The 26167-nt window shown below is 44.7% G+C and overlaps 1 protein-coding gene and 1 pseudogene across 1 annotated transcript; one reads left to right on the forward strand and one right to left on the reverse strand.

Annotated features, from left to right (window-relative positions):
* The first annotated feature begins 1465 nt into the window (after positions 1 to 1465).
* TRIL (TLR4 interactor with leucine rich repeats) lies at positions 1466 to 6284 on the forward strand. Its single transcript, XM_065939780.1, has one exon. The coding sequence runs from the start codon at positions 1600 to 1602 to the stop codon at positions 4030 to 4032; it is 2433 nt and encodes an 810-aa protein (XP_065795852.1). The 5' UTR covers positions 1466 to 1599; the 3' UTR covers positions 4033 to 6284.
* Positions 6285 to 10201: 3917 nt separating this feature from the next.
* Positions 10202 to 11176, reverse strand: LOC136170754 (biliverdin reductase A pseudogene; annotated as a pseudogene).
* Positions 11177 to 26167: the final 14991 nt, after the last annotated feature.

Here is a 26167-nt window from a genome sequence, read left to right on the forward strand (position 1 = left end):
TTCTGAACACTCAGGGATGAAGGTAAGGGATAGCTTTCAGGAACAAACAGTAATTACCAGCTCTTCCTTGCCCTTCATTCCCAGTGGGGGCTGCCCTGAATGGAACCATTAATAAATACTCCACTCCCCATGGATAATAAATGTTCAGACTTCCCCAACCAAATCAGGTCTGAAAAACTGGGGGGCCAAAAAACTTTGAAGATCGCTGCAAGCCCAGGCATAAATGGGGAGGGCCCACCTGGAGGAGTAACCAGAGGGTCTGTGAAGGTTAGTACACACACACACACACACACACACACACACACACACACACACACACACGTGCAGGCCTTGCCCCAAGGGCTCTAAGACTACAGAAGAATTAATGGGACTAAATCACCAAAATGTGACAGACACTTTCACGGTGGTAGAACCAGTTCTGAGGTTTCTTCACGTTCTTGCCTACAGCAAGGCAAAGCAGCTACTCTGTTCAGATCCCTAAAAGGTGAGCGGTGCCTCTCCTGGACAGTCGGCCACCAGTACAACGTCAAAAACCCAAACACGCAACCTAGCCACTTCCGACAGTGGCTCACCGGCTGCGCTTGGCAGACAGCCCTGTGCTCCCCAAACTTCCCGGAGATCGCTGGCGGATTCCCTGCTGCCCGAACTTCTTGCAGGGGGCCACCTGGAAGAGCAAGTGTCTTAAAAATGAATAAGACAAGCTGCGCTCCCACTGCTTCGAAGCGACTGGTGTGCTAGTCTAAAATAAAAAGTTTTCTGTCTGCAAATCCCGTTTGCTCCCCCGGTAATCCATCCCCGCCCCCAGTCCGGCGTGTCCGACCCGTACAGCTGTTTTTAATCCCTACTTTTCTCACTTGGCGTCCCCGGCTAGCGTTGACCAGACGCGGAGCCACTTAGCGTTTCCTCCTCCCCCTGCCCGGGTCTGTCCTCCCTCCGCCGTCTCCTTTTTCTCCGCCTGCATCCCCGGGGGCAGAGTGTGGGAAGAACGAATTTCCGCCCTGTTTGCTCTCCACTCGCCGACTTGGGTCCCTTCCGGACGCAGCCTGCACACCCCCGGCTCCTCCCGGGGCTGTTCCACCGAGGTTGCGCTCCCGCTCCCGCACCCGGAGCGAGGAGGCGCGGGCTGCTGGGGCTAAGCCGCCGGGGCGCAGCAGCCAAGCCGCGCCCGGAGGAGCTCTTGGAAGGGCTCCCGCCTGCAGCTGGGGAATCCGCTCGGCAGGGAGAATCCGTGCCAGGGAATCCAGCTCTCCGGACTCAAGCTGCAAACAAAAAGCTCAGGTCTTGCTCCCTCCCTCCGCCCCCCCACCCCACCCCACCCCCACCCCGACGCGCACCCGGAGAAAGAGTTTTCCGCAGAAATGCAACAAGTAGCACCCGGAGCTCGCAGAGCGCCCTGCGCCGCCTGACTTGGCCCGGCAAAGCCCGCCTGCAGAGACCCGGGCCAGCCACCGGACAAAGGGCGGAGGAGGGGCTGGACAGCGCTGCGAAGTCCGAAAGAGGCCATTTAGCGACTCTGGCCAGGCCAAAGGGAATGCAGAGGAGACACAAAGCCGGCGGGCCAAGAGGACGATCCGGCCGCAGCACGCAGGGCGGGCGGCGATGGAGGCTGCCCGCGCCGTGCGCTTCCTGCTCGTGGTGTGCGGCTGCCTTGCGCTCCCGCCGTGGGCCCAGCCGGTGTGTCCGGAGCGCTGCGACTGTCAGCACCCCCAGCACCTCCTGTGCACCAACAGAGGGCTCCGCGCCGTGCCCAAGACCAGCTCGCTCCCGAGCCCACAAGACGTGCTCACCTACAGCCTCGGCGGCAACTTCATAACCAACATCACGGCCTTCGACTTCCACCGCCTGGGGCAGCTCAGACGGCTGGACCTGCAGTACAACCAGATCCGCTCGCTGCACCCCAAGACCTTCGAGAAGCTCTCGCGGTTGGAGGAGCTCTACCTGGGCAACAATCTCTTGCAGGCGTTCGCCCCGGGCACCCTGGCCCCGCTGCGCAAGCTGCGCATCCTCTACGCCAACGGGAACGAGATCGGTCGCCTCAGCCGCGGTTCCTTCGAGGGCCTGGAGAGCCTGGTCAAGCTGCGACTGGACGGGAACGCCCTGGGGGCGCTGCCGGACGCCGTCTTTGCCCCCTTGGGCAACTTGCTCTACCTACATCTGGAGTCCAACCGGATCCGCTTTCTGGGCAAGAACGCCTTCGCCCAACTGGGGAAGCTGCGCTTTCTCAACCTCTCTGCCAACGAGCTGCAGCCCTCCCTACGCCATGCAGCCACCTTCGCACCGCTGCGCTCCCTCTCCACCCTCATCCTCTCGGCCAACAGCCTGCAGCACCTCGGGCCGCGCGTCTTTCAGCACCTGTCGCGCCTCGGCCTACTCTCACTCAGGGGCAACCAGCTCACGCACCTCGCTCCTGAGGCTTTTTGGGGGTTAGAGGCCTTACGCGAGCTGCGCCTGGAGGGCAATCGGCTGAGCCAACTGCCGGTGGCACTGCTGGAACCTCTGCATAGCCTGGAGGCGCTGGACCTGAGTGGCAATGAGCTGTCCGCTCTGCACCCCACTGTCTTTGGCCGCCTGGGCCGGCTGCGCGAGCTCAGCTTGCGCGACAACGCGCTCAGCGCCCTCTCCGGGGACATCTTCGCGGCCAGCCCGGCCCTCTACCGGCTGGATCTAGACGGCAATGGCTGGACCTGTGACTGCCGGCTGCGGGGTCTGAAGCGCTGGATGGGCGACTGGCACTCACAGGGCCGGCTCCTCACCGTTTTCGTGCAGTGTCGCCACCCTCCGGCCCTGCGGGGCAAGTACCTGGATTACCTGGATGACCAGCAACTGCAGAACGGGTCTTGCACAGATCCCGCGTCCTCGGTTCCCCCGATTGCCGACGACAAGCGGCGGCCCCTACCCACAGCTCCAGGGGAGGAGGTGGCGCCCCCTGCAGGTGCCCTCGCGGAGGAGCTGCTGCCGCAGCCACAGCCACAGCAGAGGAGTCGATTTCTGCCAGGGATGGCCTGGGATGGGGCGGCCAGGGAGCTTTTGGGTAACCGCAGCGCCCTAAGGCTGAGTCGGCGGGGCCCGGGCCTCCAGCAGCCAGGTTCCAACGCCGCTGCTGCCGCGGGCACGGCGCCACACCCGCTGGACCTCCTCGAGAAGCCTGAGCGGGCACGTCCGACTCCGTCGGATCCTGGCTCCGCGGAACCCACCCCGACGGCCACGCTCTCCTCTGCGCCAGCCGGCGACCCCTGGCAGCGCGCGGCGAAACAGCGCCTGGCGGCGCAGCAGCAGGAAAGCGCCGCCCAGTCCGACGGCGGGGTCGGCCTACCGCCTCTGGTATCCGACCCGTGTGACTTCAACAAGTTCATCCTGTGCAACCTGACGGTGGAGGCAGTGGGCGCCGACAGCGCCTCGGTACGCTGGGCTGTGCGCGAGCACCGCAGCCCCAGGCCGCTGGGCGGCGCGCGCTTCCGCCTGCTCTTCGACCGCTTTGGCCAGCAGCCCAAATTCCACCGCTTCGTCTACCTGCCCGAGCGCAGCGACTCGGCCACGCTGCGCGAACTGCGCGGAGACACTCCCTACCTGGTGTGCGTGGAGGGCGTGCTCGGTGGTCGGGTCTGCCCGGTGGCTCCCCGCGACCACTGCGCGGGGCTGGTCACCCTGCCGGAGCCTGGGAGCCAGGGCGGCGTTGACTACCAACTGCTGACCTTGGCCCTGCTGGCCGTCAACGCGCTGCTGGTGCTCCTGGCCTTGGCGGCCTGGGCGTCGCGCTGGCTGCGGAGGAAGCTGCGGGCCAGGCGCAAGGGCGGGGCGCCCGTCCACGTTCGCCACATGTACTCTACCCGACGGCCGCTGCGCTCCATGGGCACTGGCGTGTCCGCCGACTTCTCTGGCTTCCAGTCGCACCGGCCGCGCACCACCGTGTGCGCGCTCAGCGAAGCGGACCTCATCGAGTTCCCGTGCGACCGCTTCATGGACAGCGGGGGTGGCGGCGCAGGCGGCAGCCTCCGGCGGGAGGATCATCTCCTGCAGCGATTTGCCGACTAGGTAGATCCAGGGCCATCAGGGGGTGTGGAGACCATCTCCTTGGCCCTGGGGAGCCGCCTATCCGCGGGCCTCAGCAACCCACCTCAGGGGAAGATCTCCTTTTATCAGACCTTCTCTTTTCTCCCTTTTGTGCATTTGCCAGAAGGGCCAAAGAAGACAGATAGCAGCTAATTCCGCACCACCCCCCAAATCCCGAGGCTCGCTCGTGGAGTAAATGGTTGGTATTGGTCAAGACCAAGAATAAGGGACAAATGGATGGTGGGGTCGAGAGACTGGAAGCCTTCTTTACTACGCTGGTGCAGCTGTGAGAATGGACTTTTTTAATGCAGTAGCCTGGCCTCTGGGGTAGAAAAGGGTGCTCGTTGCCTCCTACGTGGCCATGAAAGAATTGGATGCATGTGTTTTTGTTTTTTGGAGTTTTGTTTCTATTTAAGGAAAAAAAGAACGTATTACCATTACAAAGGTAGCTTGGCAACTGACCCCACTGGTCTGGTGGTCTCTGCCAAGAAGGGTGATGTTGTGAACAGGTGGTGAAGTTTAACACACTCGTGGAGGAACTCTTTTGTTGACTGATAGAACGTTCAGGATAACTTAATGTTTAAATAATTAGAGATGCTACTTTTTTTTTTTTTTTTTTCAAAAATGTGAAGATTTCTGACATTTAACAAACTGACCAGTAAACTCAAGGACCGTTTTAGTTGAGCAGGGCAGTTCAAGTATTTCCCTTTTAACATTAACACCACGAAAACATTTGCTGACCTTCGGGTTAACTAAGATTACAAAGTTTCTCAGGAGGAGGCTGCATGCAAGACTTCTCTTTCGGGGTTGCTCCTGTGGCTTTTTTAATTTTATTTTTTAAACTTACATGTGGAAAAGGAAATTTCAATGCCAGATTCCATAAAAGAATGTAAGGTGTACATAACTAACTGATGACCCCATAGAGAATGCCATCGTTCTAGTTCACTTTACCACATCTCTGATGACCTGTCCAGGTTGGAATAAATGTGATGTGGTACTTCTCATATTTTTATCAGTAACACGCAGTTGACTGTGCCATACTTCTCTTGAACTGCACGGTTAAGTGATCAAGGTAATTTCCTGATAGGAGGTGAGCAAAAGGTGACTTGCAATTGATAGTGTAATGTTTGATCACGTTATTGTCTTATATGAAAGAGTGGGGGGGATGTGAAAAAAATGTACATCAGTGGTTGTATGTTTCTACTAAAACCAGAAGATTGTTAGGAATACTTAAACCTCACTGTGAAATAATTATATATTTTGCAAATTAATCCCTCCACTACCCAGTGGTTTTTCCCCCATGTTATTAAAACTTACCTTTTAGTTAATAATTGCAGTATTTTTTTTTTTTAATGTTTTTGTTTTAAACTTAGGTTAGTCTTTATTTGTTCAGTTGTTTTCGACTCTTTGGGATACTTTCATTCCTTGATATTTATGAAGTAGATGTTTATCACTAAATGTAGTGCTTTGGTTTACATGAATAATTTTGTGTGTGGTCTAAAAACACAGTCACTTAGAAGATGTACAAGATGGTTATATTCATAGTGGTTACAGATTCATTGGCAGCAGGGTGCTGGGGAAGCCACTGCAAAGGTGCTAAGGCTAACAGTGAATTTTCTGTTTAGGGCCTTAAGCCCCCGAGGGTCCTGAAGACTCAGGGAATCTGTCATATTCCAGAGATCCTTCAACCCCGCTTCACCGCTTTTCCGTTTCGTCTCCACTGAACCAGGCCTGCCTTGCCCCAACAGCTGAGTAGGGACACAGGGATTTAAATGAACTGATCTTTGTTTATGTTCAGATGAGTAAATGTCCAGACCACTTAAAGTACAGCTGCTTTTCTGGCAGTCTTATCTGTGGGGCCCAAACTTAATAAACCACAGGAAATAGACTGTCAGTCTTAGTTTGCGACCAGGGCTTGCTTCAGATTCTGAGCCTTAGGAGAAGTGGAATTTGCTCTTATTTGCAACCTCGTGGTTATCTTGCACCTTTTGTGCTCCTAGCTTTTTCATTCAGAGAGCAATTGGATTTCTCAGCTCTTGCTTTTTTTACCCAGCAGTGTAATAAAGTGAGTCCCTTTGAAAGTCTGAAACAGACCTCTGGTTCTTCCCACCAACTACCCTTTTAACTGCAAAAATCACTGAAAATGGTTAATGCCTGAATCCATGTAAAAACACTTTCACTGGAAGGTCTTTCAGTGGGAAATGAATAAATGTTATACATTGTTATGTTCAGTTATGTCAATAAACCCACTTACTAATGGAGATGTTTTCTTGTTGGAGTTTCCAAATATTTTACAGCCTTTCATAATGGTACACTGAATTTTTATACAGCAATTTTCATCAATGAAGATGAAACAAACTGGAAGTATTTCTGTCCTCTTTCACTGTCTTTTAGTTTCCATTTCCAAGCAGAGTGTGGGCTTCCTTTTTAAGAAATGCTTGTGACTTTCTTCCCAAAGAAATAATGAGATGGCTTTAGAAGCAGATGGTCCGCCATGATGTGAAAATGCTGTCAAAACACCAGTGACAGCAAAATAATGGGTCTCAGCAGGTTCCAGCTGTTTAAAAAACACTGAATTAAAAGTCAAGCTCTTTGACTCTCATGGTCAAAAATAAGAAGAAATTTTCTTGACCTAGAGGCCATCTTTGTCTAAAGAGCACATGAAAAATAAAATTCCTAAAGAAAAAAAAAAAACTTTGTGAGAATTAGGCATATTCAGTTAAAGAGTCATTGATGCAGTCTGGAATGTGTTGGGGTCCTCAGCTCAGCCAGTAAGATTATTGCTTTCATAAGGCAGATCATTTTATGATGCTGCCAGGTAATAATTAGCATGTGTTCATAACACCTTCACTAATTTGCCAAACACCTGGTTTTCCCCAGAAGTATAGTAACATGGGCAGCTACTGCATATTAAGAAACTATTACAGTAGACCCTGGGTTACTGGGTATTTGTGCTTAACCACCCCCTGCTCTGCTTCTGAGACTTGGAGATAAGTGACTATGAAGCATTCTAATGCCACAAATGTATTCAAAATTCCAGACCATGACCCAGGATCAAAATGTTCTTATAGGCCTCCTATCTTCACCATCTCAGAGAATTATAGCATCACTAAAATTCAGAATGATTTTAAGGAAGTGATGAAAGAATTTTAAGTCATCTGGGATTGCTTTCTTTCTGTTTACTTAATCACTTTGTGTTTGAGCTTCTACAGCAGTGAAAATGACGATCCTGGGTCCTGACTGCATAGCACTATTTTAAGGAATAAATAAGTAAAAAGCATTAGACAACACCAGTTACAAGGCAAATCTTTCAATAAGCTGTTCTTCAATGTACCAATAATACATTATTGGTAGCAGTATGACCCTATTGGCAGGGTAACACATTTAGAAGTTATATGATACATTTTAGAAATTTCATGGGCAAGTGATCTGCTTAAGCCCTTAACCAATCAGAAAATTCAGATAATAATACTACAGTGACTCTTCCCTCTCCTTGGTTTGGTTAACTGAAGCTCTTCTGTGGTTTAGAAAATATTTGAAATATTTTCTCATTATTTAAAAAAGAAGTGAATATACTAACATTTGAGCAACATGTCCTATGTTTATTAAACTCGACATAAATTAATTCATCTTTTAGATCAGAACTAAGACGTGTAAATGGTCTTGCTTATACAGTGTCCCCCTACTTCCCATTAACTTAGTGATAGCATCTCCAAGTGTCCTTTTACACTTAGTTTACTTAAAAGGATACTTTACATTCACAAGTGCTTTTTCTTAGGGATTTAAGGTCACTTTATCCTTCAGAGATTATACTTATATTGACTACTGAAATAATTAGGGAAAAAGTAGCTTCCTGATACCTGGTTGCTTTATCTTGGGGCAGAATACCAAAATATCCCACTGCATCTCTTTGAGAGTTTTTAAGCTACAGGCATCGTGATTCCTTATGGCACAGAAATGGGGCTTTGTAATGTGACTGTGAACTAGCATCAGACAGACAAATTGTCACCCACTAACACTGTAAGTAACAGCATCTCCTCAACCTGTAACTTCATAAAAATTTGTTTCAAATTCACCAGATTTTCATAAATGCTAGTCCTGAGCATAGTTAATGCTGAGACAGCTGCAGTGTTTTAGGTTAAGACCAGCTATAGCCAAGTAGCAATTACTCACTTTTCCAAGTTAAAGGTTTTGATGAACTGATGCAGTTAACTGTATACTTCACTCTTAGGATAGGTACACACTATTAATGGTGACCACGCTTTTATCCCTTTTTTCTCAGTTGTGTTGTCTTCCTAAGGATTTTTACTCTAGGAAATGAAAATGAGTGCAAATAATAACAAATACTCGTATCGGTTCAGTTCAGTTGCTCAGTCATGTCTGACTCTTTGGGGCCTAGTGGACTGCAGCATGCCAGGCTTCTTTGTTCATCACCAACTCCCAGAGCTTGCTCAAACTCATGTCCATCAAGTTGGTGATGCCATCCAACCAACTCATCCTGTCATCCCCTTCTCCTCCTGCCTTCAATCTTGCCCAGCATCAGGGCCTTTTCCAATGAGTCAGTTCTTCGCATCAAGTGGTCAAAGTATTGAAGCTTCAGCTTCAGCATCAATCCTTCCAATGAATATAGATGGACTTTGTTGGCAAAGTAATGTCTCTGCTTTTTAATATGCTGTCTAGGTTGGTCATAGCTTTTCTTCCAAGGAGCAAGCATCTTTTAATTTCATGGCTATAGTCACCATCTGCAGTGATTTTTTGGAGCCCCTCAAAATAAAGTCTCTCACTGTTTCCATTGTTTCCCCGTCTATTTGCCATGAAGTAGTGGAACCGGATGCCATGATCTTAGTTTTTTGAATGTTGAGTTTTAAGCCAGTTTTTTCACTCTCCTTTTTTACTTTCATCAAGAGGCTCTTCAGTTCCTCTTCACTTTCTGCCATAAGGGTGGTGTCATCTGCGTATCTGAGATTATTGATATTCTCCCGGCAATCTTGATTCCAGCTTATGCATCATCCAGCCTGGCATTTCTCATGATGTACTCTGCACATAAGTTAAATAAGCAGGGTGACAATATACAGTTTCGATATACTCCTTTCCCAGTTTGGAACCAGTCTGTTGTTCGATGTCCAGTTCTAACTGTTGCTTCTTGACCTGCATACAGATTTCTCAGGAGGCAGGTAAGGTGGTCTGGTATTCCCATCTCTTTAAGAATTTTCCACAGTTTGTTGGGAAACTATACAAAAAAAGATCTTAAAGACCCAGATAACCATGATGGTGTGATCACTCACCTAGAGCCAGACATCCTGGAATGTGAAGTCAAGTGGGCCTTAGGAAGCATCACTACGAACAAAGCTAGTGGAAGTGATGGAATTCCAGATGAGCTATTTCAAATCCTAAAAGATGATGCTGTGAAAGTGCTGCCCTCAATATGCCAGCAAATTTGGAAAACTCGGTAGTGGCCACACGACTGGAAAAGGTCAGTTTTCATTCCAGTCCCAAAGAAAGGCAATGCCAAAGAATGTTCAAACTACTGCACAATTGCACTCATCTCACACGCTAGCAAAGCAATGCTCAAAATTCTCCAAGCCAGGCTTCAGCAATATGTGAACCGTGAACTTCCAGATAATCAAGCTGAATTTAGAAAAAGAGGAACCAGAGATCAAGTTGCCAACATCCATTGGATCATCGCAAAAGCAAGAGAGTTCAAGGAAAACATCTACTTTTGCTTTATTGACTATGCCAAAGTCTTTTACTGTGTGGGTCACAACAAACACCCATATAGCACCACTCAATAACAGTTCACATTTTGCAGTGTTTGTTTTCAGCCTTAATAAATGTCTTTATTGACAAAGCCCCTGATTTTCTTTCCCAGCTACCATTGTGAGATTGATGTGTGTCCTTCTGATAGTCAGCTCTCCTTTTTCACAGAAGTTATGTTGTGTAAGGTCACAGCAGACATTAAATTAGCATACACTGAACTGTTGCTCCCAGGGGAAATTCAGGGTTAGGTTCTTGTGAGTCTCTGGTCACAACATTTTCTTTCTTTCTTTCTTTTTTTTTTTTTTTTACCCAAGACACGTTTAATGGTAAGAATAGAGATAAAGGCCAACTCTCGGTAAAGATCAGGCTCCGGTTTTGCTGAGCAGAGCAGCACTGCCCCTTCGCCTCACTACTTTGAGCAGCAGTGTTTCTGGATCTCTCCTGCAAGTCACAGGCAGTGCAGGATGCGTTTCTTCTCAGCAGCCAGCTCCTCTTCTGAGAACTGGCCCAGGAGTTTCTGGACAAATATATTCTGATCTTTCAGGAAAATATTCTTATTGATGCCTACATTGGGCATATTCTCCAGGGACCCAGACCTGAAATGGAAGCTTAAACGTCTGTTTCACTTTAGGCCGGGTGCTTTCTCTTCAATCCAGGTCAGCGGGCTTTTGTTCTCTGTCTCCAAGCACACGGTCATCTTCATATATTGGTCTTCCTTTCGCTCTTCCAAAGTGGCAGACACGAGAGAAAGCTCCCCGAAGAGGGAGACCAGCCAGGTCAGGCGAGAATACCACTGAATGCAGGGAAGCCAAACCGCTCTTCTTCCAATGGGGCAGCTGTGAAGAGGAGAGACCCTTTCAGCAGGTCCTTCCCCACCACTTCTTTCTTCAAGAATGCAAACTCCTCCATCAAGAGTTCAACATGCTCCTCATGCAAGACTTTCCCTTTCTGCTCGGCCAACTCCCACAGGTCCTTAGCTGCCACCCAAGACAGTGTCATGGGGTATTCCACAAGGACATGCTTTCCAGCATTCAGGAATTGCCTGATGTAGTCCTCGTGGCTGGAGCTCTCACTGCAGATAAAAGCAACCTCGATCTCTTGACTGGAAAGAGCATCTTCCAGAGAAACTTGCGGCACCTCATCAACGCTCCCCAGCTCTTGTCTGGACACGAAGCCAATCAGGTTCAGGAATGCCGAGGAAGCATGTGGATTCCGCAGGTCCCAGATCCGTACGGAGCCGGCTCTGCCGACGCCGACCACCACCACCCCAAACTTCCTCCTGGGCTCTGTGTTCATCTTGGTCTATTTCTGTAGAAGCTGCCGCTGGGCACAAAGCTGAAGTTCTCGGAGCCACCTCCCAGCTCCGTGCTACCACCCGCCCTACGAACTCCAGTGGCCACAACATTTTCATCAGCTCATCAATATATAACCTTATTTTATGTGTGCTTCTGTTTAAAGATATCATACTTAGTACATATCATTGACTCATTTACCTTGAACTCATGGCTCACCGCACTATAACCCATGCCTGAAGGAAGTGTATCTAACATATATATTTTCTCCCCAAGACTCATCACAGCCTTTCAGGCCTTCCTTAGGGGCACTAGCCAGCCCTTCTGCACTATGCTTGGGAGCCCTTTCAAACCACAAAATCACCAACAAAAAGCACAAAAATGCAAAAAAAAAAAACCAAAAAAAACCCAAAAGTAGCACTAAATAGACTGTGAAAAGGACACTTGTTTAGAGTATGAGATACGAAACAAGAGCAAAACAGTTTTGTTCAGCACCAGCTGGGAACACACAGGGCCACTCATTTCCCTCTACTCTGTGCGTGTTGGCCAGTGACTGTGAAAGTGCCGCAGAGCAGTGATTCTGGGGTTACAGATAGATTCAGGGGAGCAGGGGAGCTTACAAACACCTAACCTGTGAGTAATGAAGATCAGCCATACGTTTTATCTCCCCAATCCTTCTCCTGTACCCACTACCCCTTTCCTCAATGCCATAAATTAACTCTTCTATCCTTTGAGCAATCTTTTTTTTTAAAGTAAAATTGGTACGTAATATTAGTTTCAAGCGTACAACATAATCCTTGGGTCTTTGTATACAAGTTACACTACAAAGTAGTCACCACAATAAGTCCAGTTACTTATGTGTCACCATGCAACTGACTGCCTTCACCCATGTCACCCACCTTCCAACCCCCTTCCCCCCAGATACCCATCAGTCTGTTCTCTGTATCTCAGAGTTCTGTCTGATTTATTTCACTTAGCATGATATTCTCAAATTCCATCCATGTTATGAAAAACGGCAAGATTCCTTTCTTTTTATGGCCAAGCAATATTCCACAGTACATGTATGTCATATCTTCTCTATCCATTCATCTGTTGATAGTCACTAGGTGGTTTCCATATTTTGGCTGTTGTAAATAACGCTGCAGTGAACATAGGGCTGCACTTTTCTTTTTAAGTTAGTGTTTTCTGTTTTCATTGAATAAATAAATATCCAGAAGCGGGTAGCTGGATAATATAGTAGTTTTATTTTTAGCATTTTCTCTTTTGCATGGTAACCACAAAGGTGTGGTTGTATTGTTGACGATGGTGGCTTTGGGTGTGTGTGTTGAGGATGGAAATGGAAGGGTTGCTTTCTTTTTCTTTTTAGACAATTTTAGTTTGATATTTTCTAGCTATTGTCTCTGAAGTGCTTTGCTCTTTTGCTACATGTGCACAGTCTCTATTTCTTCTTTGGTGCTATTTATCATACATTAAAAATGTACCTACTTATGTATCTTTTCTTACCTTTGCACATTTACTACTTCACCAATTTTCAGGCAGTGTGCCACAAAAAGAAGAAAAGGCTAAGCGCATCCCAGGGCTAAGTATATCCCAGGCCTGAGTACATCCTGGGGTTAAGTGCATCCTTGATCCCATTTGCTCTATCCCCTTTTCCAGTTCATTCAATTTTATTAATTTATTTTCTTATCTTCATCATTCTCAACTTTTCCTGGCTTTTGATCTCTTCTTTTTCTAGTTTCTTAATGTAAAATCTTTAGATTATTGTGGCCATTTTTTTCTACTAATATAGTCATTTGATACTGTAAAGGTCATCAAGTTCCCTACAGATTTTGTTATGTTGCATTTCAATTTTTACTCAACTTAAAATATTTTCTGATTTTCAGATGGTTTCTCCTGTGACCCCTGAATTATTTAGAAGTTCAGTTCAGTCACTCAGTCGTGTCCAATCTTTGTGACCCCATGAACCTCAGCACGCCAGGCCTCCCTGTCCATCACCAACTCCTGGAGTCCACCCAAACACATGTCCATTAAGTCGGTGATGCTATCCAACCATCTCATCCTCTGTTGTCCCCTTCTTCTCCTGCCCTCAATCTTTCGCAGCATCAGGGTCTTTTCAAATGAGTCAGCTCTTCGCATCAGGGGGAAGTGTGTTGTTTCATTTCCAAATATTTGGAGATTTTCCAGACATCATTCTGTTGTTGATTTCTAGCTTGATTCCTTTGTGGTCAGAGATTTCAGTTCTTTAAAACTTGTTAAATTTTGTTTTATGACCCAGAATACTTTCTGTATTGATAAATGTTCCATGTGCACATGAAAAGAATTTATATATTCTGCTATTTTCATGTAAAGTATCTTGCAAATGTTAAGTAAACATAGCTGGTTGATAGTATTGTTCAGCTCTTCTGTTTTGTTACTGATTCTTTTGTGTACCTGCTCAATTAAGATAACGAGAAAGAAATATGGATTTGTCTATATCTCTTTTCAATTATCTCAAATTTTTTGTGTGTATTTTGAAGTTTCCTGTTTTGGATTGTTATATTCTTTTATATAATAGTCCCTTTGTATTATATAATGTCTCCATCCCTGCTAAAAATATAACCAGTTCAGTTTTTTTTAGGGAAATTTTATATATGTATATATACACACACACACACACATATATATATGTGTACATATATATGTATGTATATGTACACACATATAAATATAAAATAATATATATACTTACATATGTAACATATTGTAATATGTATATGTTCTCTTTAAAAAATAATTTCTGGTGCCCTGTAATTTGGGTGGTAAGTCCCAGTTTCTATATGATATTGTACTCCTGTCTAAAGAACTTCCTTTAACTTTTCTTGTAGTGAAGTTCTGTTGGCAATGAATTATCTCATCTTTTTCAGAAAATGTTTTTATTTTACAAGAGTTTTTTTTGTGGGGGTTAGAGATTTCTTTATTGACTTTTGCTTTTCTTTCAGTACATTAGAATTGTTTCCCCATTGTTATCTAGCTTGCTTAGCTTTTGGCAAGGGGTCTGCTCTAATTACACTGGATTCTCTATATAATGCCTCTCTTTGTTCTGGCTCCATTCAAGATTTTCTCTTTAGGTTGTCTTTCAGCAGTTTGCTTGTGATATGTCCATGTGTTTAAAACATTGTTCTAACTACTTACGTCTCTTTGAGCTTCTTGCATCTGTGGTTGTCTTTCAGTAGTTTTAGGAAATTGAGTCATTCGAAATAGTTCTTTAAATATTTCTTCTGTCCTGCTTTTTTTTCCCTCTCTCTTTCTTATCTGGAAATTTAATTACACATATGTTAGACTGCTTGATTTTGTCTTCTTGGATATTCTGTACATTTTTTTTCTTTTACACATTTAAAATCTTTGTAATTCTGCTTAGATCATCTCTATTGGCCTAACTTTAAGTTTATTAACCATTTTCCAACTGGTTGCAGTCTGCTAATTAGCCCTTTAAGAAATTATTCATCTCTGATACCTTTTTTCACTAGCTGGCTTTTTTTTTTTTTTGGGGGGGGGGTTTGTTTTAAAAAATGTTTCTGTTTGTTGAAATTCCATATCTGTTCATGCATACTGTGTAATTTTCCAGTAGATCTTTTAATATATTAATTCTTAGTTATAGTAAAGTTTCTGTCTAATAGTTTCAGCATCTAGACATCTCTGAATCTAGTTTTATTGATTGCTTTTTATTTAAACAACAGGCTATTTTTCATGCTTTTTTATTCTAAGCATCATAAATCTTATAAGTTTTATTTGAATGCTAGACTTTATGTCAGAAGAATACTCAAGACCTAGACAAATATTCCTTATGCCCAGAAGAAGAGACAACTCTTCTGTCAGGCTATACTTGTGAGGAGTTGAATCAACTAAGGCAGTATTTGAACTGAGTTCAGATTTTCTTGTTGCTATTAGTGTACCACAGACTTCAAATTTTTATTTAGTCATATGCAGATTTATTTGTCAAATAGCCTGTTTAACCTTTATTTTTAAAGTTGTTTATTTTCAGAAGCATTTATTATGTGTAGTTAATAAGAATATTTTTTGATTTGACAGACTGTGTTTTTTAAGAACAGCATCGACACATGTATATTATCTAGGGTGAATCAGATCACCAGCCCAGGTTGGATGCATGAGACAAGTGCTCGGGCCTGGTGCACTGGGAGGACCCAGAGGGATGGTGTGGGGAGGGAGGTGGGAGGGGGAATCGGGATGGGGAACACTTGTAAATCCATGGCTGATTCATGTCAATGTATGACAAAAACCACTACAATATTGTAAAGTAATTAGCCTCCAACTAATAAAAATAAATGAAAAAAAAGATTTTACATACACGGACAGATCTTCTTAGGTTTGTGTAATGATTTATGCTAATATACATGCAAATTAGCACCCAGGGATATGTTTTATTTTTCGTTTAACCCGCAACATTATATAAAATATGGAGACTCCTTTCCAAATAAAATTAACATGAGTGTTCTTTTGTAATGAACAACTCTACGAATTGGATTATATTTAGGTAATATTTGAAACAATTCATGTGAAGGAGAGTGAAGAATTGTGTACTTTTTAAAGCCCTATGTTTGGGGCTTTTAGTGTAAACTTGAGAACACAATCAATCATGGTATCATGAATTCTCAGTTAGACATTTTACTGTACACTGCAATTGCTGAGGAAGAAGCCCTGTCTTGTAAAAGGCAATGGCTTTCCATCGTTCTCACTGAACTCTAAACAAATACTCAGCATAGCCAAACTGGTGGAGGAGGTACAAAAAGAATTAGATGCAGTAGGATTTTTGTTTAGTGGAATAACCCACAGACGCCCCACTCCTGGCAAGGATTGTGCAAACCTGATACTGTAATAATCACCAGATCTCAACATTTTAGATAGACAAAAAATAGCTCATTGTCACAGAGAAAATTAAAATACTTAGTTTTAAGATTGACTATATCCAAGGTATTATTATTAACTGACAACGTGGGACATCTTATAGAGGGAGATGCTGTATTTGAGATGCCTAGGTACCTATACCTATCTTGTTTTTATACCTATTATTTCACGTATGGAAAAGTTTAAAGTAAGTGTTGCGTAAAGTGAATGCATAACCCATAAGTATTGACTATTCAGGGGCAGAAGGCATTTAGCTTTATTTCCAGCACTATTTTAAGATTCATTCAGTCTTCACAGTGACTCTCTGAGAAAGGTACCATTATTATCCTCACATTAGAGATGAGGGGATTGAGACACAAAGAAGTCATGTACTCAGACCAAGATCCCTGAGTGGGGAGGGGTTTGAGTCTTGACTGGAATTCAAGCTGGCTCCAGAACTAGCTGTCAATTCTTACGCTCTGGGGTATTGCATGCACACGCAATAACTGATAAAACACCAGCAAATTGTTCTTAAGATTACTTCAAACATGTGTTTTTTCCCCAAAACAGTACTTTAAAAATCATCTCTAAGCTATTTGGCCTTTATGTGTTGCCTGTTTCTCTTATTATGTGTCATATGTCAAGGGCAATGCCCAGAGTTACATTATTCTTCTGTAAATATTTGATGATTGACATGCAGTCCATTTCACAGCCACAATTGCTTCCTTCTATCTTGACATGGATGGGTCACTATCTTGAGCTGTGAGGTTAGTTATTTCCACTAATGTGTGAGCTCCCTTAGGACAAAAATCCCATCTTGCATTTCTGTTTCTCCAGAGCCTGACTAGCTCAGAGTTCCTGGCTACCTGCTTATTGATGAGTGTACAAGGCAGCTGATCAACCTTTCCTTCTGAGACACACATGCCAGACTGTTCACATAAGCCATATGCACTCCTGTGGTGAGGCAAGTCATTAAATAGCTGTAATTCCACCAAATGTACATTTATGTAAGAACAGTTGAAAGCTGATTTGGGTGCTGTAAGATGGTATGTTTGATTGGGGGTACAATATGATTCTAATTTTCCTACCTTTAATATAGGAAAATAGTTCTCAAAAAATGAACATCTGGGAAATTTAACACACGTTTGTTCCCTTTGTGTGCTATGTAGAGATTTCATGTTGCTGGGAATAAATCTGGAATTGTGTCTTATTTATGTTGGTATTCCCATCATAGGGTATTCCTGCACAGTGCATTTCATGTAGTAGGTTCTCAATATATGCCAGTGGATTTTTTTTTTTTAATTTTAAGCATTAGTCCTATTAGGAAGGGAATAGGATAGGAGGAATTTGAAGCCTAAGTTTGGGCTTTCTAGGATGTGGAACAGGATATTGTTGTCAACACACTGATGTTGTTTTCCACCTGGTCCCTGTTTTTCAGTAACTTCTTCCACCACAAAATGTTGACTGAGACTAAAAAAATCCAAGGCAAAACAATCATGTATGAATTTCTTTGTACACCAGAAAGACACAATAAGACAAGTGTTTTTGTGAGGTAAGGAATGTTTCAGCGACATGGTGAAGCATGAATTGAAGTGTAAGCCACCAGTTCCACCAGGTTAATGATTATCTGCAGTTGCCAGAGTGAGCAGCTTCCATGGCTGATGAAGCTGCTGACCTTGGCATATTTATCATCATTACCCCAGGGGACAGAAACCAATATCTCTATTCTCATGAATATACATCCATAAAAGGAGACACGGCTAGTTGAAAAGAATTTGTGTATATAGGTGTTGTGTGCGTGTGTGTGTGTGTTGATAAAAGCGTGGTGGGGTGGGGAGTGAAAAATGGTTGCTTACATTTTCTTTCCTCTTAACTTTTTCCTATTTTTACTGAAAAGAGAAGATGACATCAGTCTCTCATCTGCAAGCTTGAATTTATAATAGATACTTCAGTCTGCAAGACTTCTAGGGGCATAGTTTTTCCTTATAAGGGAGCTGAATAAGGCTGCAAAACATGGATAATCTGTGTTATCATCTCACAGGCTATGATTGCCATCCGATTAGGGAGGCCAGGGGTGAGGGATGTGACCTTGGATGATGCAGATACTGTCTCCCCCAACCCCCTACCCCAGCATGGTACTAACTGCTTCCTGGCCTGGAGTTTGGAGGCAGGCTTCCGGACATGAGTCCAAAGACAGCTCCAAGCCTGCCAGGAAGCTGTTGGGGAGAAGGGGGTGTGGGTGGTAGGGCTCTAGGTGCTCAGGCCACACCAGTCCTGGGACAAGGTGAAGGACATAAAAGAGGCTTTATTTCCTGAAGGAAGCAATGGCCCTATGTTTTAGTTTGCTAGGGCTGCTGTAACAAAGTACCATGGACTGGCTGGCTTAAACAACAGAGGTGTATTGCTACATAGTTCTGGAGGCCGGAAGTCCAAGTTCAAGGTATCAGCCCGGCTGGTTCCTTCTCAAGGCTATGGGAAAGAACAAACGCCACATCCCTCTCCCAGCTGCTGGTGGTTTTCTGACAATCTTGGGCTTTCCTTGGCTTGTAAATGCATCAACTCAACCTCTGCTTTCATCTTCATGGGATGCTCTCCCTGTGTGTGTCTAAATTTCTTCCTTTTATAAGGACACCAGTCATATTGAAGGAAAAGCCCACCCTACTTGGATATGACCTCATTCTAATTGTAGTTACGACTGCAATGACCTAGTTCCCAAATAATGTCACATTGTGAGGTACTGGGGGTTAGGACCCCAACATCTGAATTTTGGAGTTGGGGGGGGTACACAACCCCACCCCTAACAGAATTCATCCTGTTGATGGTTGATTCAGTTGGGAGTATTTTCTTGATTATTAAAGGCAACAGCGGGAAAAAAAAAAAAAAAGGCAATAGAGAAGGGACATGGGAACAGAGGAGAAAATGGTGGAGCAGTTGATTTTTTTTTTTTTTTTTTCCTGACAAAGAATCAGTACCTGGGAGATTGAATCCTGCAGGGAGAAGTGATAGGATTCCTTCACTGCGCTTCAGGATAGTCATATTTTTGAAGACACAGACAGTATCTGAGTTGAAGTATGATCTGTGAGTCAGAGCACCTAAGTCCCCATAACTTTTCCAAACTCACCAGTGATGTGTGAGTTTCAGCCACCCAGGCAAAATTACCGAGTTTTTGTGTGATGCCTTCAGAAGTTTTGGGGTGCTCTCCTGAGGAGCATTTCTCTTTTCCTGGGCTCTGGAATATGGTGGGAACCATCTGAAGAGCAGGTCCTTTGGAGAAGTCCTGACCTTTCAGCCACTTGTCTTCTTAGTAGTATAGTGTTTTCATAGTAGTATAGTGTTTATGGCATCACTGACTCGATGGACATAAGTTTGAGCAAGCTCTGGGAGTTTGCGATAGACAGTGAAGCCTGGCATGCTGCACTCCATGGGGTTGCAAAAAGTCAGACATGACTGAGTGACTGAACTGAATTGAACTGATTTTGTTTTCAAAATAAATGATCATAAATGATCTATTTCCTTAACAAATGCCAAGGTGGGATGGTTTGTAGCTAAGACCAGGCACTGGATACTTTGTGAGATATTTTGTATGCATTATGCTAGTCATTAGAGAAACCCATAATAGTATTATTCCCATTTTCCAGATGAAGCAATTAAGGCTTGTCCAGGAGCTCAAAGGCATCAAGTGACAGTCAATTTCTATCTGTATTCCTTTCACTCTTCCTCCATGCTGTCCTAAGTTTTTGAAGGTAAATCTCCGAAAGATGTGGATTTTTAAAAAAACAAATCTTAAATACCACACTGAGATAAGACTTCACTATTTTTTTTCTTCCTTTGAGCCTCCAGTATCAAATGAGGAGACTGGATTTATTCAGATGATCATGATGGGTACACGTAGCCCTAAAATGCATCTAATATTATGATTTAGTTTTCCTATTTGGATTAAAAAAGGAGAGGATGTAGGCTGTCAATCTGCTTTTTTTTTTTTTTTTAAGATGGAATTTCAGCTTCTCCTTGTGGAATTTCCTGGTTCTCAACCAAATATGTAGATCCCGCCTCTCAGAAGCTTGTCTATTTTGGACAGCAGTAGGATAATAATCTGGTTATTTAGGGGGTCTGGTCTTTGAAGCCTTATGGTTTTCTTTTCTTCTCTTCTTCCTCTGTGCTCCTACTGCTCCCACAGATGTTCAGAGCTGACCACATTCAGCCACATTCAGCCTCCCTAACCCAGCGGTAGCTGGTCTCCTTGGCCAGGGAAACATGTGCGCCCTTCTGTACTGAGATCAGCTCCCACTATGGGCACATCTCCTGTGAGCCAACCAACATGCTTTGACTGATTGAGTTCAGGAAGACTTGCTTGTTTGTGGATATGGTAATGACGCCAGTAAAATTCAATTACTGGATCCCAGAGGACTGTAGTGAGCGATAATAAATTAGGAAACATGAGCTTTGGAGTATCTGAGCTGAAATTATAATGGGGCTATTGAAAAACAAACAAACAAAAATCCTAAGCATTCATTTAATAATAGACGCTGCTGCTCTCCCCACCAAAAATTAGTTCATCAACTAACCCTTTGTTCTTGTCATGAAAGAATATGCCCGAGACACAGCCAAGAACATTTTGTCTTAATTACTCGGTATTCTTGTCACCCCAGAGCACACCTGGTTTCGGGGTAACTGGTACAGGGAGGGAGCAGCGCCTGGAGGGGCCCCCCAAGGCCACAGCACTAATCCCTGCTGGGCTCACAGATGCTCGCCGCCCATGGCCTTGGGTTTCAGGTTGCCATCCGGGGATGAGGTTTGAATGGAGGTTGTAACCTCAGAAGGTCCAGCTAGCACTTAACCACTGACATCCATCAAGAATGTCAAGGCTCGCATTGTCTCATTAATTTGAACCAGTTTTCCTGCCATCAGATCCTTTTTCATTCCTAACCTTTCCACTCTGTCTTTCTTCCTTTGTGAGAAGTTTATGGCCTCTCTTGTTTATGCCCTATGCCTGTGAGTTGTGCCCTGGAAGGCCAATCTCAGGGAAAAGGCACGCTTTTCCCTCTTCTATGCCATAAGTGGAACTTGCAGAATTGATTGACGTTTCTTCCCCAGAATGAGTCTCAAGTGCGTGAAAGAACATTTAAGGCAATCTGGATGTCTCTGCAGACTCTGTTTTGCAGATAATCTTAAAACTTAAAAAAAAAAAAAATTATTTGGCCCCACTGGGTTTTCGTTGCTGTGTGTGGGCTTTTCTCTAGTTATGGTGAACAAGGGCTACTCTCTAATTGCAGAGTCTGGGCTTCTTGTTGCGGTAGCGTCTCTTCTTGCAGAGCACAGGCTCTAGGCACACAGGCTTAGTAGTTGTGGCTTGCAGGTTCTAGAGTGCAGGCTTATTCGTTGTGATGCACAGGCTTAGTTGCTCCACAGCATGTGGGATCTTCCTGGACCAAGGATCAAACTAGTGAACCTGTGTTACAAGGTAGACTCTCAACCACTGGACCACCAAGGAAGCCTCAATCTTAAAGTTAAAATGGTTTGTCATTGCTGTCTTCCTTCACCTTATTTCCTTTTTCAACCAGATCCCAACATCCAAGTGTAGACTACAGAACTGATGAACAGGAGGTATGGAAAGATGGCAAAGTTGCCCCCAAAATTCTGACCTAGCAGCACAGTATTTTCACTTGCACTAAATATCTTTTTGAGATATCTATTGAGATCAAGCCCCTTTCTTGCAGAATTGGTCCTGACCCCTCACACCACTGCAGGACTGTAAGTTTAGATCATGCTTACTTTATGCGACCCCACAAGGCTGGTCAACTTACAACCCAAGCTGGGCACAGTAGACTCTTGCTCAAAAGAACTGGAAAGTGAGTGGATTGTTAGGTTGGGATAGATCTTGGAGAAGGCAGAGATCTGGAGTTTGGGGCCACCATGTTCAGCCATATGTCCAGAGAGGTCGAAAGTTAGAGGGTGGGGAAACTTGCCATGACTCAGAGGAGTTGAGGGAAGAAGATACGAGAGACTCCATCCCTGGAGGGATGGGAAAGTCACTTCCTTGGTCGGAGTGACTGTCCATTGTCCACTTTCAGACCCTTGTGGAGCCTGACTGCATCTCACCGGGGACCCTAACAATCTCCCAGTAGTCTCCTTTTTTCTTTGGTTATCTCCATATTTTGGGGGTTGTGTGTGCTCACATGCATGTTTAAACTACAACATTACCATCTAACATGTCCTTGGGCTTGGATGACATTTGAGGACAGTGTCATGAATGGCTGTCCAGCATGAGATGTGGAATACAACAGGTTGTCCACATGACATATATATTGAAAGAATGTAAAATAGCCCCGGCAGCAAGGCGGTCTTACTGTAGAAGTGGAAGCCTTCACTTCATTTTAGTCTTCCCCCCAAATCTTGCATGTGTCCTCTCTGTAAGACCCTGTGGTGGGTGCCGCCTCTTTAGCCTTGTATCTTCATCACTTCTTCATCTCATTTGCCTTTTGGCAATTCCTGCGACATGTCCCTCTTCTCAGCACCTTGAAAGTTTCTTTCTAAGATGCTTAGAGATGATAAAAATGTAAATGTATGACTTCCTCAGGGGTGAGGGAACCAGCAGTTTGTGGCACACTGTCTTAGGACTTGTCTAAATTAGGGGTGACTCTAAGACAGAAGTTTCAGACATCCAGAGGCAAAAAGCAGACAAAGGATTTTACTGTCTTTTTATTTCTTATGAAATAGAATGCTTAGCAGTGTTCAGATCTTACCCAAACTGCTTCCTGGCCTCTGCCGAAGAGGGGTTTGCACCGACGCCCCAGGGTTTTTTTGGCCTGTGCTGGAGTGGCTAGCAGGGAAGGGGGACATCCAGAAGGGTTTGACTCTGACCACAACTGTGTTTGGGGCCTCTGTGCAGACAATTAAGTAATCTTCCCTCAGGGAAAAAGCCTGTGGAAGTGTCCAGTCTATCTAGACTTTTGGCACAGTGAGGAGCAATTGTCTCCATTTGTCTATCAGAAGATGAACCATCAAGCACAATTTCTAAATAAAGGGACGCTAAAGAGATGATATTTTTTGTTTTCTTGGTGTTAGTTATCTTCTGGGAAAGAAGGCCTGGGTCATGGTGTGTGTGTGTGTGCTCAGTCCCATCCAATTCTTTGTGACCCCATGGATTGTAGCCCAACAGGCTTCTCTGTCCATGGGATTCTCCCAGAAAGAAAACTGGGGTGGTTGCCATTTCCTCCTCCTGGGGATCTTTCTGACCCAGGGATTGAACCCAAGTCTCCTGTATCACCTACCCTGGCAGGAGGGTTCTTTACCACTGAAGAAGCCTGGGAAGACCACCTGGGAAGCCTGGGTCTTGATATAACTGGCTTAAAGAACTGTAGTCTTAGTTCATTAACCTCACATTCTCCTTTCAAGGAAAAATTAGAATACATGGTATTTGTGCTAATTATAACATGTGGGCTGTCAAGCCCTGTGCTAAGGTGATTTGGTATGTGCTTCATTTAAATGTTACTACAATTGGGCCATATTACTACTGATTTTTTAGGGAGTTAAGTCAGTGTCTGAAAGGTCACATAGTTGGTAAGTAAAAAAAAAAAAAAATCTAGTTAGTAAGAAACTCCCACACCTGGAGGAAGGCCCCACGTCTGTGTGTTGTTGAGTGCTCGGTGGCTCTGTCCCGTTCAGCTCTGTGAGACCCCACAGACGATAGCCTGCCAGGCTCCCCTGCCCATGGGATTGTCCAGGCAAGGAGACTGGCATGGACTGTCGTTTCCTCCTCTAAGAGATCTTGCTGACGTGGAGATCGAACCCACATCCCCTGCAACTCCTGCACTGGCAGGCGAATTCTTTACCACTGAATCACCTGGAAAACCCAGCCTCAGGTTTACCTGATTCTTTATACTAGTTCCACTCACTCGAATATATTATTTACCAAATTTGTCTGATAAGACTTCTCAGGGTGAGTGCTTATTCAAAATCCCATCCTGGGACCCACTACAGATTGAATAAATCAGAATCTTCTAGATGGGTATAGGAATTCATCCCAGGTGAAGGTTTTCAGGCAAGCTAGATAAGTGCTGGTGTCATGCCTTAAAGGCTCTCTCCCCGCTTAATAACTCAGTGATTCTTGGCAAGATGGGAGTTAAGAAAGGCTTTCTCTTTTTAAATAGACTTTTTATTTTGTAATAATTTTAGATTTACATATAACTTGCAAAGGCAATACAGAGAAGTCCCATATACCTTTTCTAAACTATTTTCCTCAGATGTTGAGATCTTACACAACCACATTACATCTGTCAAAACAAAGAAACTAACACTGATCAGTTAGTAAGAACTGTGTGAGCTCACCACTTATCCTGGAAGCAACGACAGAGAAGAAAAGGGAAAAGCTGGACAGTCCATTGTTCCTATTTCTTTCCTTATTCCTCAGCAAGCCAAAGGTAGAGAGTGTTGGTAGAAGGCCTCTGACTAAGAAGCAATATGAGTTCATGGTGAAATACTTCCACCATTCTGGTAAGGATGAAATACAAATCATGTATGAACTACCAAATGGAAACTATTAATTTTGGTGGTCTCATGTATATAAGTTAAACGTACACATTGTTGTTGTTCAGAGGTTAAGTTATGTCCAACTCTTTGCGACCCCATGGACTGCTGCACACCAGGCTCCTCTGTCCACTGTCTCCCTGAGTTTGCTCAAATTCATGTCCATTGAGTCAGCGATGCTATCTAACCGTCTCATCCTCTGTTGCCCCCCTTCTCCTGTTGCCTTCAATCTTTCCCAACATCAGGGTCTTGTTTACCTTTAAAACTAGCATTGCATTGTGTAAAGATAAACAGTGAAATTCAAACTAACAGTTAAGATTTTTAAGTTTTCTTTACTCACCGTAACATTAAATAGCGAGTTAAAAACACTGTAGCAAGTTGAAGTAGAGACTGGAGAAGAAGGAAAAAATTTTATATTTTAGCTCGACCGCACATTTTTCCTACTCTTCGGACAAAGGGCCCCACATTTTCACTTTGCACTCACTGGGTGAGACGAAACAGCCAGTGCTGTTGAGCCCTAGTCGAGAACCTCTGTCTTAACCTAATGAAGCCACCAATGGTGGCACCCAGGCAGATGCGTGGAAAGATATCCGGGGCAGAGAACTCTCTGCCATTCTAGGCGATGATAGCCCTGGAGGGGGCTTATTCTCCTATGTTAAGCAGCCCTGCCTGCCCAGATGGCTACGGGCTCCTCCAGATGATTCCTGTTATTTGAGCATTCCTACTTTGGCCCAAGGGCAGGGGGATTCCTGTGGCATCTTCTCAGTGGCCAAGCGCTTTGCGATGCAGAAAGTGTAACAGCAGATGCCACATCAGGAAGCAGTTACACCCTCGACCTGCCCCAGGCATGGAGCTTTTGCAGGACCACTCTATTGTAATGCATGATTTCTGTACTCCAGTGGGCAGCTTTTCTTGTTTTACTTCAATATTAAATCAAAGAAATATCTTCTACACCTACATACACAGCTTGCTAACTCATTCACCACGGAACAAGGAGTTTGTGTGAAGGGGCAGCTCAGTGGGCTCGGAATAGCTGCTTTAATTTATATCTGAGAACAAATTAGCCTAATGGAGCAGAACGGATACAAATGACTGTGTAGCAGCTTGTCCCATCGAACACACAACATGGCTCTGGTAATTAACAGACACAGTGGCGTTCTCCTCTACTCGGAAATGTTCATTGCAATGTGCCTTTTTGGGTAGGGTGTTCCTTTTAAAATAAGCACAATTTCCAGCTGGTGGTGTAGGTGCATCCTTCCCCTGAGAGTGAGGCCATGATATGTCACGTGTGGAGAGATGATGAGCAGTAGGAGGAATCTTCCCTGTGCTAAGGTGGCTGCTGGCAGCCCTGGGTATGGACTGGCCCTTCTTTCCTGGTGAGAGACTTGTGTCCCCAGTGGTAAGGTATGTGACCAAGGATCAGGCAAGGTTGGCTGGCTTGGTGGCTGACTAGGTGGCCAACTCAAACATGCCCTATAACCTTCCCTTCTGTGGGAATCAGCATCGGAGAGCCGTCACATGAAAATGGTCCTTTGCAAACCTGGGGTTTGATGGTTTGGATCCTCGGATTAAAATCCACTGTTTTCATAGTTGTGAGAATAAAGGTTTTCCTCTTGGTATGCAAGGTCCTAAAATCACTTTCCAGAATATTCTTCCTCCAA

Source organism: Muntiacus reevesi, chromosome 6 (genome assembly GCF_963930625.1).
Source record: "Muntiacus reevesi chromosome 6, mMunRee1.1, whole genome shotgun sequence".
In the NCBI taxonomy this organism is placed as follows: Eukaryota; Metazoa; Chordata; class Mammalia; order Artiodactyla; family Cervidae; genus Muntiacus; species Muntiacus reevesi.